This window comes from Sciurus vulgaris (assembly GCF_902686455.1).
Source record: "Sciurus vulgaris genome assembly, chromosome: X".
In the NCBI taxonomy this organism is placed as follows: domain Eukaryota; kingdom Metazoa; phylum Chordata; class Mammalia; order Rodentia; family Sciuridae; genus Sciurus; species Sciurus vulgaris.
Window position 1 is genome coordinate 122,385,728 of NC_136471.1, and position 19,704 is coordinate 122,405,431.

The window sequence follows — 19,704 nt, forward strand, 5'->3', positions numbered from 1 at the left end:
AATTGCACGTTTTAGGCCAGCCTCAACAACTTAGCAAGGTCCTAATCAACCTAGGCAGACCCTGTCTCAAAAAAAAAAAAAAAAGAATTGAAAAGGGGTAGGGATGTAGCTCAGTGGTTAAGCAACCCTGGGCTCAATTCCTGGTACCAAAGAAGAAGAAGAACTTTAGAGAGACATAATTCAGCCCCGAACACCTAAACTTGTCTTTCCTTCCTTTCTTTTTTCCAATGTGTATTGAGCACCCACTGTGTGCCAATTTGTTAAGTGCTGGTAGTGATAAGCAACAATGAGGCAGGGAAGACATATTTAAAAAGTAATACCAAGTGCCATGTGAATATGCTTTAGTAATGGATGACAGAAAGGCCTTCCCCTTCCCCTCAGGTTCCCAACTTGGCTGGGTTGGTGAAAGGGCCACGTTAAAAGTGAGCTAGCTATGAGGTTAATGAGTCAGCAACTTGTCACACCGGGAGACGCCGGGTTGGTTACAAACCAGCAGACGGTTGGTACACACAGCAGCCACAGCTACCTCAGTCCTGCCCTTACTATGACGCAGGGCCCCATCCATCCACTCCGGGACTCCACCGCCTCCAGGCTCACGGTCCCGCCCCCAGCGTGCTCTCAGGCTCCTCAGAGCCCTCCCCGAGCTCAGCTCCCTCGGCTTTAACAATAAGGGTTAGTCGGCCACGCCTGCGCCCTAGAGCGGGAGGAGGGGGGCGGGCCCTGCCGGTGGCGGGAGGCGGGGAAAGGCGACGCAAGCAGCCGCGACGCCATTTGCTGCTGTCTAGCGTGGGCGCAGGCGGATCTCGGAAGAACCCTGTCTCCAGACTCTCCGGCGCATGCTACTCGGCCTCCAAGAGCCTGCCTGGTCCCGCGCGCGCTCTTTCGTGTCGCCCATCGCGCCCTTTTGAGGAGTCCCCTCCTCCGCCGCCCCTAATCGGAAAGAAGTCGGAGACTCAGCGAGTCCACCTTCACCGCCATGCCCAAGAATAAAGGTAATGCCACCCGGACCCCGGGACTATGGCTTTACTCGGCCCCATTTCCCCGGCCCTGCCTTAGCCTCCGGGTAAACCCAGGCCGGAGTGACCTTCCTGCCCTGTCTGCCTGTGGCTGGGCGCTCCACATGCGACTCAGAGCTCGGGAGAGGGCCGGGGAAGTTACTCCTGTTTCCCAGTTTGGTCACATTGGGGTGGAGCCGACGCCATTTTTGTAGGGCCTCCTGTGGGAGAATGTGGGCTTTTGCCCCTGGTTCGCGCCAGACTGACCACGGCGCTTCAGGGACTTGTCGGAAGACCTCCCTCGGGATCTCCTGGCCCTCGCAGATGGGTCCCTTTGGAATTACCCAGCGTGGAGAGTTAAGCCCTGGGAGCAGTTCTGAACTTTAAAAGAGTGATGACTGCTCTCGTGCCCATCTGGTACTCCTGCACGGGCTTCTTTATGGACAGTTGTTCAGTATTGTTGAGGCTACGCTCTGTCCCTAATAAACAGTGTGTGATACCTTGATGCGTTTTTAGGGTTCATATCTAGAGATTTACTTTGCCCCGTTTCTTTATGGGTTTTAACTTTTTTTTCCCCCCAGAAGACTCTATCCACATTTAGCCAAGTTTTCTGACTTTGCTTCACATCATGTATATATTGAGATGAGAATTAATCCCTTTAAGTTCTCCATTCTGGGACTAAACATTGACAAATTATCAGACGAGGTTGAGTTTATTTGGGGTTTCTAAAATGGAAGGCTTAATCTGAAGTAAAAGCAGAACACTCAGCAAAGAAATTCTCCTTTTTATAGACTTACAGCGTTTCTTTTACTTTTAATATATTTAGAATTTCTTGAAGAAAATTGTGCAAGTAGAAACAGGTAAAGCTTTGTATTTCTCACAGGAGAGGAGCGTATTACATAGCCCATAAGTCTCCTTTGATATTCATCCTTAAGATCTTCTCTTCTGACCCAGGCTTACTTGTGTTCTCTTTTCTATTTAACTGTTTCGTAGCTGCCCCTACTTATATTATCTCTCAAGGTACTTGGTCCCACTTCAGTTCACTATTTGGTGCAGTCCTCTCAGGTTGCTACACACCTTACTGGTCTTAAAAACGAACTTGCAGGTCTTTTTTGTGGCAAGGATTTTTACTGGTAATCTGAGAAAGATGGGTGACAAGCATAATGTTTAGAAGTGTTACAATTTTTCTTTTTTTCTTTTTCTTCTTTTTTTTTTCTTTGAGACAGGATCTTGCTATGTTGCCCAGGTAGGCCTCAAACTGGTTATCCCCCTGCCTCAGCCTCCCAAGGTAGCTGGGATTACAGGCATGTTCCACCACAGTTCTATAATTTTTTTAATCTATAGAATTCTTCATTCTGACATGTTAGCTGGATCACTTCTATAAGTATCTTATTCACATCTTTATTTCAAGTGATGAGATTTCCAATTCCCTCACCAGGCTGTAACTTCTAAAGGACAGGAATAGCGTCTGTCTTAATCACATCAGATTGCCAGCACTTGGCATGTAGAAGATGCTCAATAAATATTTGTTGGGCTAAGTCATTTCCCTTCTGTTGACTGCACCTTTGGGTGAATAATAGGTTCCCCTTTGGTTCCAATGGGACAGGACTTCTACACTAATATCACCCCTAACCACTAGCCTCATGCTTTACTTAAGAAAGATCCCATCTGGGAATTTCTCCAAAATACCTCTATTTGCTTTAAAGAAGGAATTTGAGAATTTAGATTCAGTTTAGAGTCTATTTTTTTAGAAAGTAAGATAAAACATTGGAATGTTTATTTTACTTAATACTATTTGTCAGCCACTCAGACCTAGTCAAAGAGCATCCCATTACATGGCATTAAAATGGGGAAATGATCAGAATATGGTTAATTCTGATAAGTTGACAAATAATGAATCATTTTTTTATAAATAACATTTGAGAGATACAAAAGTATAATGGACACCTGGGAATTCATTACTGTGAATTTAAGAATTACAACACACATCAAAGCCCTGTGTGCATCTCTCTCCAGTCCCCTTTTACTCTCTTCCTTTCTTTCTAGAAGTAACCACCGAGGTCATTTCCTGTACTTATAAAGCCAATTCTTGAAGAGGTTATTACCTATGATTTTTAGATCACCACTCCTTAGGAATGTATTGGACTATTCTTGATTGGCTCATTTGAGGAATTACCAAACTCAAGTATATAACTCAGTGAATATAGCAGGTATGATCCTGGCCCTAATGTGCTCTAGTTTGAAGATCTGGCAGGCGTAATAGTTTGAAGTACTTTTCTCTTTCCAAGAAAGTAGTTTTCCTGTTCCCTAAAAATGCCTCAAATACTGAACTTGAAGGATTTGGGGTAGGTCAGGAAATTGTAGAGGCCCACCTAACAATAGCACAGAACAAGGTGACACTGGCCCAGGAGAGAGTAAGTGCCCTGCTTCAAAAGTCAGATATGTGTCTTTGTGGCCAGGTGCACACTCTTGATTGTTTTTGGGTTGTGAGTTTGTTTTTTTTTTTTTTTTTTTTTGTGCTGCTTCTAAGCTCTTCCCATGAGTCCCTTGATGTCACTACCACTTATAGCCTGTCTCCCACCTTTTGGAAATGGCTGCCAATGTGGTTTAGGTTGTGGAATGAGAACAAAATACTGTGGATAGGTACCCTAATATGGAGGCTAGGAGCAAAAAAGAATTCAGTATGAATCTGGTCACCCCTGCTTACTGATTGATAATCTTGAGTTCTCTGAGCTTTAGTGAACTTACTGGTAAAGTATGAAAGTGATGAGTAAATTTGTCACATTATTACATGGTAGTTAAGAGCATGGTTACTGGGGTCATATAACAGAAACAATAATGTTGATTAAGGGCCAGCTTTGTGAAAGAAGGTAAATTGAGCTTTGAATCAAATTGAGTTTGATGATAGACTCATTCATTGGAGATATAATGAACTATTGGAAATCTAAGACTAATACCAAGTTGAAATAGTGGGATGAGATGTAAAATTACTAACATAAAGATGGTAGGTAAGAGAAAATTTAATTTCCTCAGAAGGTGGAAAATTGTATTTAAAGTATGAAGGAAAATGATAGGGGAGAGGAAAGTTTGGGGATTTTTAAGGACACCAATGAGAATTCTACAGTAGACATATTTGGGTCTTCTAACTCCCTCATTTTACAAAGGCTAGAATTGATGACCTTAAGGGGTTTGTGTGAAAACTCTGGACATCTTTTACTTTCCCCTTTGTCTTCCCCTCCACATCTGGTCACAGTCCTCTTGTTTCCATTCCAGAAATATTACTCTTACTAGTTTTTCCTCTTCATATGCTCTAAGCTAGGTCTGCTTCCTTCACTTAATGACAGTGACCTTCTTAACAGATTTTCCATCAAGAGGATGTCACACCTCTGCATTTTGTAGAAGGATTTTTTATTTAAAATTTTTGAGTAGTAAATATATTCACATAATTAATGTTCCATAGTATAAGAAGCATGCTCTTTCCCATTGCTGCCTCCTCCTTCTCAGAGGCCATCACTGTTAACTTTTTCTGTGTGTCCTTCAGAGATAGTTTATGTATATATGTATATATAAACAAATAAGTATTCCCTTTTTCACACCACTGTTAGTTTTATACCCTTCTCTACCTTCCTTTTTCATTTATTTTTAAATGAAATCTCGAATATGTACAAAAATAAAACAGTATAATGAACCTTTGTATAACCTTATCCTAGCTCCAGACACCCCCAGTTCATTGCTAATCTTGCACCATCCATACCGAATCATGATCCATATATGGTCCGTGTGTTGTGATTGGTCTGTGTGTTAATTGGCTGACAAGTATTTTAAATATCTTTTAATATGCAGATCTGTTTTTTTTCATAATGTATCTTGAATATTTGCCCATCAGTCTATGTATTTTGTTGATTGCATCTTTGTGTACCTTGCTGTTTTGATTTTTTTTTTAAACAGGCTATTTTTTAAAGCAGTTCAGGTTTACAGAAATATGAGAAGCAAATACAAAGTTCCCATGTGTCCTCTGCTCCCCTGCTATTTTCTTCATTATTAACATCTTGCATTAGTATGGTACCTTTGTTATAAATACTGAGCCAGTAGAAATACATTATTAACCAAAGTCCATAGTATACATTAGGGTTGGTACATGAATGCACCAGTATAGTATTATACAGAATAGTTTCACTGTTCTAAGTATCTCTTATGCTCCATATATTCATCTCTCTCTCCCAAACTCCTGACAACCACTGATATTTTTATTATTGCCATAGTTTTGTTTTTTTCAGAATGTCATATATATTAGAATCATGCAGTACATAGCCTTTACAAGTTGGCTTCCTTCACTTACCAGTGTGCATTCAAGGTTCCTCCATGTCTCTTCAGGGCCTCATAGCTCATTCTTTTTATCACTGACTAATATTTCATTGTATAGATGTACCACAGTTTGTTTATCCATTGACCAACTCAAGGTCATCTTTGTTGCTTCCAAGTTGGGGCAGTGAGCACCTTTTTAACTTTAAATATCCAGTATAAACTGCATCTTATAAGATAAAATTCCAACACTTGTGGTTCTTGGATTTGTTCTTGCTGTATCACAACAAAATTAGTGTGTTCCATTCCAGTAGCTGTAGCTTCACATCCCCTCATCATTTCCTACACACCTTTTGTGAGGTTTCAGGTAGGAGAAAGACAGGCACTTTTATAGAATTTATCAAGACCCAGTGTGTGATTTAGATTTCTGAAAAGGGGGCAAAATGCTTTGGAGAGGTTCCTAATTTGAGAACTAGGAGCAAAAAAAGATTGGGAAGGTTATGGGTGACCCTGCTTGCTGTGATCTTCAGTGAATTATTTAACTTCTCTGAGTTTCAGGGAGCTCATTGGTATCTGGGAATAAATGACTTATTACCTCATAGGGTGGTCATGACAAAATAGATAGCATTGTTGCCTAGTAGTTGAGAGCATGGTTACTGTGATCATATAACAGAAACAACAAGGATCATCTTTGTAAAAGAAAGTAAATTGAACTTTGAATGGAGATTTCAGTGTATAAGTGCTCTGCTACACCAAAAGTGAAAAAACACAGTTTTGGGGGGCTGGAGTTGTGGCTCAGTGGTAGAGCAGTCACCTAGCATGGGTAAGGCACTGGATTCAATCCTCATAAAAATAAAATAAATGTATTGTGTCCACCTACAACTAAAACATATTTTTTAAAAAACACAGTTCTTTGTCCAGACACTCTGTTCACTGAATTTTAGAAACATCTGATTCCTTCCAAAGGCACCCAAGGTTTCAAAAGAAGAATGCATATGGGGAAAATTCATGAAGTGTTCTATATATTTTTGCGTGAGCTTTTTATCTTTCCTATTTTTTACTCTTTTGGTTTGTTTCTGTTGGCAGAACACACCCAAAGATCCAAATTTGTATTAAAAAGAAATGAGAAAAAAAGGAATTTGTATGGAATTGTGGTTTTATTTGGAAAGGATGTATGCTAATTTAGAATGTTTTTCTCTGTGTGTGTGTTTGTGTATCTTTTTTTTTTTGTTTGTTTTTTTGGATGGTGGTACTGGGGATGGAATCTAGGGCCTCTCACATACTAGACAAGTACTCTACAATGAGCTACATCCCTATTACAGGGTCTCCTTAAATTTCCCAGGCTGGCCTCAAACTTGTGATCCTCCTGCCTCACTGGGATTACAGGCCTGCACCATAATGCCTGACTTCATGTATAATGTTTGCTGTTTGTATTTTGGGTGAGAAAAATCCCAAAAGAAAAATCCATGAAGAGTGGGGAGGGTGGTATGTTAACGTTAACATTTAATATGATTGAGGTTACTCAAATTAGGTGAATTTTTCACTTTAATGATTTAAAATATAATTTATAAGCCTTATTTAAATGTATTCTTACTGTTTTGCAAGTAATTCATATCATTTTTCTTTTTCTCGTTTTTAAAAATTATTAGGTAAAGGAGGTAAAAACAGACGCAGAGGTAAGAATGAGAATGAGTCTGAAAAAAGAGAGCTGGTGTTCAAAGAGGATGGGCAAGGTAAGTGGTTTCATACATTAGACTGTTTTTGTAACATCTTTTCCTCTTTAAATATGGAATGCAATCACTAAAGGGGGTTCTGTTCATAATCCTAAGCAGTAAATCTCTTATCCCTTTTTGTTTTCCATTTCTCATTTCTCACACTTCTAGAGCCTTTCTTTCCATAATCATTTCCTGGTCTCAGTCTGCATTGAGGATTTACACACGTTTCCTCAATTTATGTGAGCACTTGAGTTATAACTTAAGGATGACCAGGACACAGCTATGGTACAGCCCTGTGACAGGCCTCTAAATAGTCCATCCCTGCCCAGCCCTGTTGATGTGCTGGCTGTGGCCAGCCAGCCACAGGTAGACTGTTTATAAAACCAGAGTCTATATAAAGAGAAAACTAACAAAAAAAGATGAAGAACAAATTGCACATTCTTGAACAGCTGTAGTTGACAATTTCTTGATTTAGTGGATTTTTTTTTTTTTTTTTGGTGCTGAGAATTGAACTCAGGCATTCTACCACTGAGCTATATCCCCATCCCCCTCTTCCTAAAAAAATTGTTGCCAGACGTGGTGGCGCATGCCTGTAATCCCAGTGGCTTGGGAGGCTGAGGCAGGAGAATCATGAGTTCAAAGCCAGCCCCAGCAACTTAACAAGGCACTTAGCAACTCAGTGAGACCCTGTTTCTAAATAAAATATTAAAAAGGACTGGGGATGTGGCTGAGAGGTTTAAGCACCTCTGGGTTCAATCCTCAGTACCAAAAAAATTTTGATACAGGGTCTTGCTATGTTGCTGAGACTGGTCTTGAACTAATCCTCCTACCTCAGCTTCCTCAGTAGCTGGGATGCACCATACACCCAGCCTAGTGGACCTTTTTGACATAAATGATGCTACATGATAAGTTCACAAGACCATGGATATTTGAAGGAAGAATCTGAGGCTATTGTAGACCTCTCCATTCCCTAGTGACATTAGCTTATGATTTCATAAAATACAGTAACATAAAACTAAACAATCAACTGACCTTTTTAGACTGGTTAAGATTTTTGTCAATGCCATACCAAGGTGTATAACATAAATTTCTGACTAGATCACTTGGCGTTTTTTTCCCCACATTTTTATTTTGAGTAATTTCAAACCTAAAGAAAAGTTGCCATATTAGTATAATGAACTCCCTTAAATCCTTCAACATGTGTGTGTGTATTAAGAAATGTGTGGACTGGGTGTGATGGTGCACACCTATAATCCCAGCAGCTCTGGAGGCTGAGGCAAGAGGATCACAAGTTCAAAGCCAGCCCCAGCAATTTAGTGGGGTCCTATGCAACTTAGCGAGACCTTGTCTCTAAATAAAATATAAAAAGGGGCTGGAGACATGGCACAGTGGTTAAGCTCCCCTGGGTTCAATCCCTGGTACAAAAGAAAAAGAAAAGAAGAGATGCATTTTTTTTTTCCTGGACCATTTGAAATTTAGTTGAAGATACCTTATTTTCCTTTACTTCATCATATGTTTCCTAAGACTGAGTATATTCCCTATATAACTGCAATAGAACTACATATCACACACAGGTAATTTAACAGTAATATGATTATATTCCAATATCACCAGTTGCCTCAATTTCCAGCACTTCAGCAGATAACGTTTCTTGATTGTCTTTTTATAGAATTTTTGGTACATATATTCATGCTGTACACACAAGTGACTAAAAATGAAACATGTCTTCTGGCTAAAAGATCATTTGGGGGCAGGGGTCCTGGGGATTGAACCCAGGGGCTTTACCACTGAGCAGCATCCCCAGCCCTTTTTATTTTTTAAGACATGGTCTCACTAAGTTGCTTAGGACCTCACTGAGTTGCTGGAGCTGACCTCGAACTTGCAGTCCTCCTTTCTTAGCTTTCCAAATTGTTGGGATTACAGGCATGCACCACCCTGCCTGGCAAGACCTTGTATTTCTTAGCTTTAGTCATTCTTGCCTCTATTAGCGGTTGAGTTTATTTAGGCAGACAATACTTTTTTTCATGTTTTTTCTCTACTTTAAAGAGAGGCTGCCTCTGAATGGACCAATCTTCTTGAGACACTAGGTTCACTGTAGTCTGAATAACTCACTTCTACATGTCAGCCCCATGGTTGAGCCTTTCATATATCCTCAGTATGTATACAAGTTAGTATATATCCTCTTTGGGAATCAGTCTTACGAGTAACCTAAAATGTCTGAAGTCCTGTGTCCCAAGCACTACTACCACTGTACTTGGGTCACATAATCTTCTCCGAGTATTTTCCATTGACAGTGAAATTGGGTAACTCCCTGGGTACCCATTTGAAAAGATTCTGTTTAAAAATTTGGTGTTTTGGGTGTGTTAGTGCACACCTGTAATCCCAGCAGTCTGGGAGGCCAAGGCAGAAGGATCGCAAGTTCAGAGCCAACCTCAGCAATTTAGCAAGGCCCTAGACAACTTAGTGAAATCCTGTCTCAAAAAATAAAAAGTACTGGGGTTGTGGCCCAGTGGTTAAGTGCCCCTAGGTTCAAAATAAATAAAATTTTGGCATTTTATTCTGGGCATGGTGGCAAATGCCTGTTATGCCAACTACTCAGGAGGCTAAGGCAGGAGGATCACAAGTTTGAGGACAGCTTGGTGAACTTAGCAAGCCCGATCTCAAAATATTTAAAAAGAGCTAGGAAAGTAGCTCAGAGGCAGAACACTCCTGGGTTCATTCCTCAGTACCACCAAAAGAAAATTGGTGTTTTACTTGGGAACCCCTTTGTGGCTTTACGAACTCTTCTGATCACCAAGACATTCTAATATAAAACCATTAATATTTCAACTACTTGTACTAAAAATTCCTTGAGATTTGCTTCTAAAGGCTCTAAAGGAAGAGAATAAAAGTGAGAGATTGATGAAGTGTAATATTCATTTGGGGATAAGCCACCTTTGATCTCCAGAAGTAGAGCATATAGTCATGAAGACAGAGTTAGTCTACTTATTTAAAATGAGTAGATAATTAAACATGTCTAATGGCAGATACACGTTATAAAAATGGCATCACAGGGCTGAGGAGATAGCTCAGTTGGTAGAGTGCTTGCTTTGCAAGCACAAGGCCCTGGGTTCGATCCCCAGCACCCCCCCCCAAAAAAATGGCACTACAGAGCCTTGGTTCTGCCTCTGCCATTAAATAGCATGGTATTTATACTTTTGCTGCATGTATTTATTCCCAGCTAATACAACCATGTGTTTTACTTGTTAATTTTGTGTGAATTTTTAAGTTACTTTTATCAAAATTGGGCAATATTCCATATTCTCCTTTTCTTTTCCCCTTCCCAGAGTATGCTCAGGTAATCAAAATGTTGGGAAATGGACGATTAGAAGCAATGTGTTTCGATGGTGTAAAGAGGTTATGTCACATCAGAGGGAAATTGAGAAAAAAGGTAGGTGTGGAGATTTGTTTTAATCTAATATAAAATCGGTGGGATGCATGCCTGTACAGTTTTGTGTTGGGATGAGTACTAAGGCTCAACCCCAGGGCACACTCTAACTCTGAGCTTCATCCCACCCTCCCACCCCACCCTGCCACCTCTACAGTTTTTATGGGCCTGACAATTTACCTTTCAGTCAAACAATGATGACTTACTGGTAATTTTCTACAGATTCCATTGTTTAAAGAATATTTTGCATCACCTGTATTGTATTCCTGCCCAGCATATTTAACCTGAATCTGAAGCATGAGGAAAATAGCCAACAAATGCAAATTGAGGGACATTCTACAAAGCAAATCACCTGACTCTTAAAATGCTAATGTTATGAAAGGGGAAAAAGTCTGGGGAATTATTCTGCTTTAAGAAGTCTTAAGGGACCTGATAGGTGGGCCATTTTTGGATCTGGGTTGAGTGGGATGGCTATAAAGCGTATTAAGAAAATTTGAATACGCATCACTCACTGGGGCTGGGGGTGTAGCTAACTGTTAGAGCTGTGCTTAGCATGCCCCTGTGTTTAATCCCTTTCACCCCCCCCTCAAAAAAAAAGTCCCAGCTCTGATTTTGTAATTTTTAAAAATTTGGTAATATTAATCCTCTGTTCCCAAACTAAAGGGCTTTTGGGAACTGTGTATATGTGGATAGGTGGAAGACAGAAGATAAAACTGCATAATTTTCTGTTCTCTAGTAGATAACCACTTAAGTGGTTCACAGTCTCAAGTTTCTTACTTTATAAGCTAATCATCATTACTGTGGAATTTCTTAATTCTTCATTTTTATTTTAAATACATTGTATGATGACTTTTCTTTTGTAGGTTTGGATAAATACCTCAGACATCATATTGGTTGGTCTCCGAGACTACCAGGTAAAAATTTGATGATCCATTTCTTAAGAGCCAGTTGTGTTTTAGATATTATGCTCAGTATCCCAGGGATTATGTTTTCCAAATGCCAGTCTGTGGAGTTAATGCATACATAAAGTTTTTGAAAAGCTAAATGATCTGGTTTTTTTTTTTTTTGTTTTTGTTTTTGTTTTTGTTTTTTAGTATTTAAAAAGACCCCCCCCCCCTTTTTGGAATGAGCCATAATACATAGTGGTGGTTAATTCATTTTTAGTTGCAAAATAAAAATATAATCTTACATTGGATTCCTTTCCCCAACTTTTTAAAAAGTCTTAAATAAAAAAAGACTTTTTATAAGTCTTAAATAAAAATCTGTGAACCATTATTGTAGGGGATACACTGAATGAGTCAGGTGCCCATCACAGAAAAGGCATATAGCCTGTTATTAGAATAAGATAGGCACACAAGTAATTACAATATGTACATACTATTGATGTAAGTATGTGCTTTAAATTTAGATGAGTACCTGGGAAAGAAAATGGTAGTTACCCATCATGATCCCAACTTTGACTCTGTGCTCTTTATGGACCTGGGAGAACCATTTGACTTCTACCTTTTAGAACTCACCTCCATTTAATAATATCTGTATTTTTATAGCCCCAATAAAGAATTGGAACTATCACTTTATATCATTGTGTTCTCAACCCTGGGTGATTTTGTCCTTCCCAGGAGTTGTCAGTACCTGGAGACTTTTCTGATTGTCACAACTATAAGAGGTGGGCAGTGTTATCGGTATAATAGAGGGCATAGGTGATACCAAACATCCTGCATTGCACAGGATAGGACACACAACAAAGAATTATCCCACTCAAAATAATTGTAGTGCCTTGGTTGAGAAAGTCTGCTTTAAATTCACAAACCATTTTAATATCCATCTTCTCCTTTTGATCTTAATAACCCTAGAAGTAGGAAGAAAAATTAATTCCCTATTAGAAAGGACATCAAAGTTTTTTTTTTTTTTTTTTTTTTTTTTTGGTGCTGGGGATCAAACCCAGGGCCTTGTGCATGCAAGGCAAGCACTCTACCGACTGAGCTATCTCCCCAGCCCGACACCAAAGTTCTTAAAGGAGTAACATTCTGACTAGGTAATCTCCCATGATCCTTCTATGCCCCTGCTGCTTAAAGGGTGGTCCAGAGATCTGTAGCATCTCCGTCTTCTGAGATCTTGTTAGAAATAGATTCCTGGGTCCTCACCCCAAGCCTCTTCAATCAGATCATGCACCTTAACAAGATCCCAGTGGGCTGAAGTGATCTGTTTTCTTCCTTAATTGAGGCAGATTAATTTCAAATGGGGAAGTATAAATGCTTCAAGGAGTTATATCAGTGGATCTTTTGGATCAGAAATACCAAAAGAACTTTTAAAAATACAAATTGATGAGCCTCACATTCACTAATTTATCATCAGGAGATATAAAAATTCTAGGAGAGTCTGATTGGTACATACCCTAAGAATCACAGATATATGGGAAGGTATATTAATTTCCTTAGGTCATGATACCTTTCTCGGTTTTTTAATTTTAGTATTTGATGCTCCTGGAAATTATGGTCCAAGGGAACTTGTATTTCTTGAGATCTAATCAAAGTAAATAAAAGATTGGGTCTTCACAGTTCTGTTCTTAAAGTAAGATCAATAAATATCTTTCCTAAGCTCATTATTTAATCATGCACATAAGCAGTTTCCTTCTGGGCTAAACCCAAGGATGTTTTTCAAAGGTAGGAGAAAACTTTTAAGAAAAAGAAAGGTTTGTAACACAACAGTGAGATTTGATGTTGTTATTCAATTCAAAAGTAATTTATGAAATAACTGATAATATTTTGGTATAATCAGTTCTAAAATTTACTTGTTTCTATTTAAGGATAACAAAGCTGATGTAATTTTAAAATACAATGCAGATGAAGCTAGAAGTCTGAAGGCTTATGGCGAGCTTCCAGAGCATGGTAATGACACTTGTCATATGGTGTTTATGTTATCAGTGTTTAGGTAGAGGAATTTTTGTAGAATTACGTGAATTTTGCCTGCTTATTTGGTTACTTGAGACAGGGTCTTGCTAAGTTGCTGAGGCTAGCTTTGAACTTGTGATTCTTCTGCCTTAGACTTCTGAGTTGCTGGGGTTACAGATGTGTGCCACCATGCCCAGCAAGTAATACATTTTTAATGCAGCAAACTTAAAAAATTAAGTCTCTCATAACCTCATCAAAGGGGAAATGTACTTTACATACTAATTTGTAAGCCTACATTTTTTTGCTTAGCAGTTATTTTTATTTTTGGATCCATTGTTTTGTGTTTTTGTGGTGCTGGGGATTGAACCCAGGACCTTGTGCATGTAAGGCAAGCACTCTACTAACTGAGCTATATATGAAAACATATTCTTATGTAATCATGAAAATTCTGCTGAAATTATTTAGCATTTGTGACATAGAAAATGCCATTTTCACTGTTGTATTTGACCAAATCTTTCTGATTGATGAGTCAAACATCAATGCAAACCAGCTGTCCTTAAAGAAATAGAGTTGTTAGTATGTGCCCAAACATTTTTTTAAGCCTACCTGGAAGTGGTAAATAGCTTTGGAATTAGTATAGAGTCTGCCTTGCTAAAAATATCCTTGTGGACAAAAGATAATTATAACATAAATACTCTCCATCTTGACAAAGCTGTAACCTTGCCAGGAAATTTGTTCTGTATAGTAGTGTTGGAAGATGGAAGTTTGGAAGGTTTTCCTTATGATGAAAACTTTGATTAAATTACATTACATGGTTGGCTTGTGAGAGAATCTCCTTTTATACTTCAACATTTGATATCAGGTACACTTAACTTGGCAATTACTCATTTTAGTAACATCTCAATTATATTAGACTGTTTGTTATTGTGTCTTCAGCTAAAATCAATGAAACTGATACATTTGGTCCTGGAGATGATGATGAAATTCAGTTTGATGACATTGGAGATGATGATGAAGACATTGATGATGTAAGTATATGCATACTGCATTTTCTAGTTTCTGTTGATTTGTTAGGCACAGAAAAGCCAACCCTTTCCATTAAGTTTCATTCATTCTAGGAATGTGGAACACTTATACAAGAGTGTATTTTGAGACTTGTCCATGAATTAAAATCCTCAGAATTATTTACAAGATAACCAAACTGTTATTTTTACTTTGGGAACTCTGAACAGCCCTTTTCAGTATTTCTTCCTAAAAAGATCAATGTTTGCTTTGGCAGTATGAATGCCAGACACATTATAATCATAACTCGTAAGTCCTGCTTTCCAATACCCTTTACATATGAAACGAGGTTCCCAAAGTATCTATGTACATAAATCAAAACTAATAATGTTTGATTTGATTCAAATTCATAATTTGAAAATACCTAGAGTAATTGTTCCTGACCAAGCTTATGCAATAGAATTACCAGAACTTTTGAGAGATACCAAGGCCAGTCTTGGGGACATCTGATTTAGGCACCACAAGTGATATCCACCACCAAGATTCTACAGTTAACACTTCTATATAGTCATTTCAGTTGATAGTTCAGGATAGGCAAATAGATGCATACCTATACACCTAGTGCAAGGATATCAAAACCTATAGATATTCAAGTCCCTTATGAAAAGGTATAGTATCTTATATAACCTGTGTGTCCTCCTATATAATTGAAATTATCTCTAGGTTACTTATTATACCGAATACAATGTGAATGCTCAGTAAATATTTGCAATACTGTATTGTTAGGCACTAATGACAAGTATACATGTTGAGTACTGACACATTTTTAAAAATGTTTCCTCTGCATGGTTGGTTGAATCAGTGGATCCAGAACCTGAAGATATTTGAATAATCATATTATCTCCAAATTCATCCTGTAGTCCATTTTGTATTTCAGTGCATCTCCAAATCATTTAGAATACTCACACCATGAATTAAACTCAGTGGGGGCATTAAGTTTTAAAACATGGTACTATTCTACTAACATTGTATACATTTTAAAGCATACCCCCAAATAGAAAATGATAAGGGAGAAATAAACACATCATTTTATTGTTTGTTTTTTAACATACTTCACTTTGGAGATCCTGAGCCAAGATTCTAACTAAACTGTTAGGACAGTAGAATTATTATTCTTTGGCAAGAACCAACGTAGCCAGTGTGTTAAGGATTAAGAACTGATCTAAATATTTTGATGACTTCGCTGAAATAGAAAGTCTCTTCAGAAAATTTAAGAAATAGCCAGAGAAAATGCATAAATATGAAGCCACACACAATGAAGTGATAGGCTAAGGATCTTGACAAGACAAGATTTTCTCGGAAAAGAATTTCTGAATCTGTGCCAGTTCCTGCTCAAAACTGGGCCCAGCAGACTTAGATAATGGTCATTAAAGGTAATTGAGTTCTCTTGAGCATTTTGTAAGGGTTTGCTGAATCACCTGAGAACAATACCTTTTTCCCTAGACATCTCTCTAGATGGTCTAAAGGTGTTCTACTTATACTCCTATATTCAGACTGAGAAGAGGAGAATTAGGACATGTTTGTCCATTTCTTAAAGAGATCATGCTCCCACAGTATAAAAATCTCAAATCACTAGCACAAAAGGAAGGAAGGAGATACTCTTAATATTCTGCATAACATAAACATTACAAAGGAAAGTATAAAGAGGCACTGACAGCAGACCAGAATTGAGGGTAATTCTTTTTTTTCTTTGACCTGACGTTCTTTTCCCTTTCAGATCTAAATTGAACCCAACACTTTACATTCCAATTTTTCTGAAGATTGTCCTGCAGTTTGGATTTTGGCCATAACCCTCAAAGAAGATTAAATTTTCATTAGCATGATTGTGATTTGTTAAGGCAGACTGATTTGTTTCTAAGGTATTTGTTTCCTTAAAAACCGACAATGCTGAATTATCTTAAGTGAAACATTAAATTCACTTTGTGCTATTGATGTAATGGAGCTTATGGATAGAAGAGCACATCTACTTAGAAAAAAGAAAAAAAAATACATAACTGCCTTTCCTACTTTGAACACTTGCAGTAAGTAAATGGATGTTTTGAATAAACCATTTGCCTTGTACTTGTTATGAATTATGATTAAGCCCTACTTTTGACTAACCTGTTGACTATACAGTCTTTCTGTATATTCCAGTTACCTAGATGTTCCCAAAAAATTTTGAAGGAGGCAGAAATCTGCATTTGAAGTCAAAATGATACGTCTTTTTTCATATTTAAGTATCATGTGGTTACTTTTACACTAATTTTGATATCATATGCATTCTTTTCACGATCTTATTTTGCCATCATAAACGTGGGGGGTGGGGAATATTTCTAAAATGTAGTTTTTAGAACCTGGGTTGTAATAGCAAGTTTGAATTTGTAAAGGTAGTAGTTACAGAAATGGAGCACTAGGTGGCACCCAGCTATCTTAACATTGGAAATATTGGTAGATTTTTTTTCCATTACTGTGCATAGGAAATTTCCTAAATGGGAAAAGATTGTTTTGATCATATGTATGTAGAATATTTTTGCAGAGCAGAAAGATTATGTTAAAAGTGTTATTTTATTTTTAGAAGTCATATACAAGCTACATTTTGAATGCTTTATTAACACTTAAAATATATAAATGAAGATTTAAATTCATAACAACTTGTACAAATTAAGCCTTTTTCGACCTATCCCTGAGCTGGGGAAAGAGGAAGGAAAAATCACGAACTTAATGAAAACGTGGTCTCCAGTTTCTGAATGGAAGAGCTACAACTGAAAAATGTAATAAAGAAAACATCATGCTGCAGACAGAGTATATTATGTCTTGGTTTGTATTAAGGATGTATTTTATTATGTGGAAAATTTCCTTGTATTAGGAGTTCAGGTGTACCTTTAGTTTTTGGTTGTCATTTCTTCAAACCTCACTAGCCACATTGTAATCATATCCAATTTTAAAATAGATCTATTTATGTTGCTTGTAGAACTTTTATTCCGCTGATCTCGAGAGAATTTTTCAGTGATGAAAAGTAATACACATGGGAATAAACTTTCACATGGCTTCAGAAAACTAGCAAATCTTCTCTAATCCCAATCAATTATAATTTACTTTTCTAAGGGTACAAACTGAATTTACAATCTGAGGTACTATAAAACATTATCAGAACAGTATAGAGTGCCTCATTGTGGTTCGTGTTTCTTATTCTATGAAGTTTCTGAACATTTATCTTGGTTCAATGCATCTGAGACCAAGGACTGGTTTAGTACTCATAAGAAACCAGCTTTGGAGAGTTTACTTAGTGATTGTTATCATCAGTAATCAAAATATAAGATATTTAGGTTTCTGTACCTAAAGGTGTTTTGCTGAATTTATATTGTATCTTAAATCTTCCACCTTATTTTACCAAGACTGTTTGAACTCTGCATATGTGATACAGTTCCTGGTAGGGATAGTACAACTCAAAAATTAGTTTTTGTACTTACTTCTTCTAACAAATATGATTTCATTAGAGAGTTTTTTTTTAAATTACAACTCTGACCCCAATTCACGTATCTGCTGATGGTGTATTTTTTCATGCTTAGGTAGTAACAGCCTGATTTATTGCTGTTGCCTCCTGAAAAATGTGGAATAATAATGATTAAATATTTGAGGTAAGGTGGTACCTCATGCAGTGCTACTTGGAGGAATTCTTTGATGTGAAAATTTTATAATTTTGTTGATTTGACTATACTTCAAATAAGGCATGGGTGTGAGTGGTCCTCAAGAAAACTCTTGTTTTTTTTGTTTGTTTTTGGTTATGCTCTTTGGTTCCCATATTATAATGCTATAAGCAGTGTCCAGAAAGAAAAATAAAAGGCTTAAAATCTAAGAATAATGCTTCTTACTGCTAAGAGGTGTAATAGTTATTACTGATCAATTTGAGAAGATTCCATTTTTCATGCAGTTTATTCTACTTCCAGTTAGAGTATATACATGTCATGTTACTAAAGTGGCTGAATAACCAAACCAAGAATTTGTGTAAAAAGTTGTGCCAAGATTTAGTTGTCTAGGCTTTCTTGAACATCCAGCTTTTAAAAAGACCACTTCTTTAGGAGCCTGTACTCTATGCATGATGGAAATTTTTATATTTTATTGAAATACACCCATTGGCTTACTCATTGCATCTGTGGAATCATGGCTATAAATAATTGCCTAAAAACTGGCTTGTAATTAAACTTAATTTCATCTATCTTACATAAACATTAACTAATGATGTTGAATAACATCTTTAATAGCTATAAACTGCTGTCATTGTTGACTTCAGAGTAACTCTGAGTAAATAGGTAAAAGCATGTTTTGAATAAAATACCTAGCTAGATTTCTACTCGATTCATTTTGTGTGCAGATATATTGACATCCAGTATTGACTGTGGCTTAACAGTGAAGGTATCAGAATGAAAATGAGGTTCTTTATGTTACTTAACTGTCATAAAGATAAAAAGGATTTGTATTGGTATGAGATGTTTATCCTACTTAGTAAGGGTAAGTTTCATTTATACTGTTAAGACGCCCATGAACTTTGACATACCACTTTGTTTGGGGTTTACCTTAAACCATCATCCTTTTTATCTTTGCTTTTTTCCTTCCTATTCGGAAAACAAGCAAAATCTGAATTCTTAGTACAAGTGTGAAGAGATACTAGACTCTCAGGTATAGAATGAACTGAGCAGTTCAGAGAGTATGTTGGAATTTGCCCACCTGCCTGCCTGTTCCTTGTGAGGCTGTATGCTAGGAAGGAAAGTGCAGAAGCCCTGGGGTCAAATGGCTTGTACCACTGCCCTGAACCATAGGTAAACATGGTTGCCTTTTCCAGCTTCTCTTAGCTTCAGGCTCCTTACCTGTAAGATGGGCATAATGAGAATAGTACCTGTCTCACAGAATTGTTGAGAGGATTAATAACGTAGATCTTTATATGTATAATGCACTTAGAGCAGTGGCTGCCTCTTTTCACTTTGATACCCAGGACTGTGTAAGATAGAAGATGCATGTCTTCTATGTTCTCTACCATATCTTTTGCTTGCAGTCTTTGATTACTATGATAGAAAGAACATGTAGAGTATATATTTGTATATTTATGTGGACATGATATTTAAAGTAATTGCTACCAACCTTCTTTAATTCAGCATAAGACCTAACAGATGAAAGGCTCAAAGTTGCTTGATATTTTATAGAATAACAACTGCTCTATATTTCTTTAGAGAAAGTTTATAGTTACCAATATTCATGGCTATGGTGATATTTCATTTTTAAGTCTTTGATGAGTCCTTTTATGTCCTTTTACTATAGATTCATGATAACTAATTAGT

The 19,704-nt window shown here is 37.4% G+C and overlaps 1 protein-coding gene across 1 annotated transcript; it reads left to right on the plus strand.

Moving 5' to 3' along the window:
* Positions 1 to 756: 756 nt before the first annotated feature.
* Positions 757 to 18,894, plus strand: EIF1AX (eukaryotic translation initiation factor 1A X-linked). The gene is made up of 7 exons (XM_079122983.1): positions 757 to 992; positions 6,947 to 7,030; positions 10,339 to 10,442; positions 11,303 to 11,353; positions 13,246 to 13,327; positions 14,267 to 14,358; positions 16,110 to 18,894. Exons 1-7 carry the CDS (start codon positions 977 to 979, stop codon positions 16,113 to 16,115), a joined length of 435 nt encoding a protein of 144 aa, XP_078979109.1. The 5' UTR covers positions 757 to 976; the 3' UTR covers positions 16,116 to 18,894.
* The last annotated feature ends 810 nt before the right edge of the window (positions 18,895 to 19,704 follow it).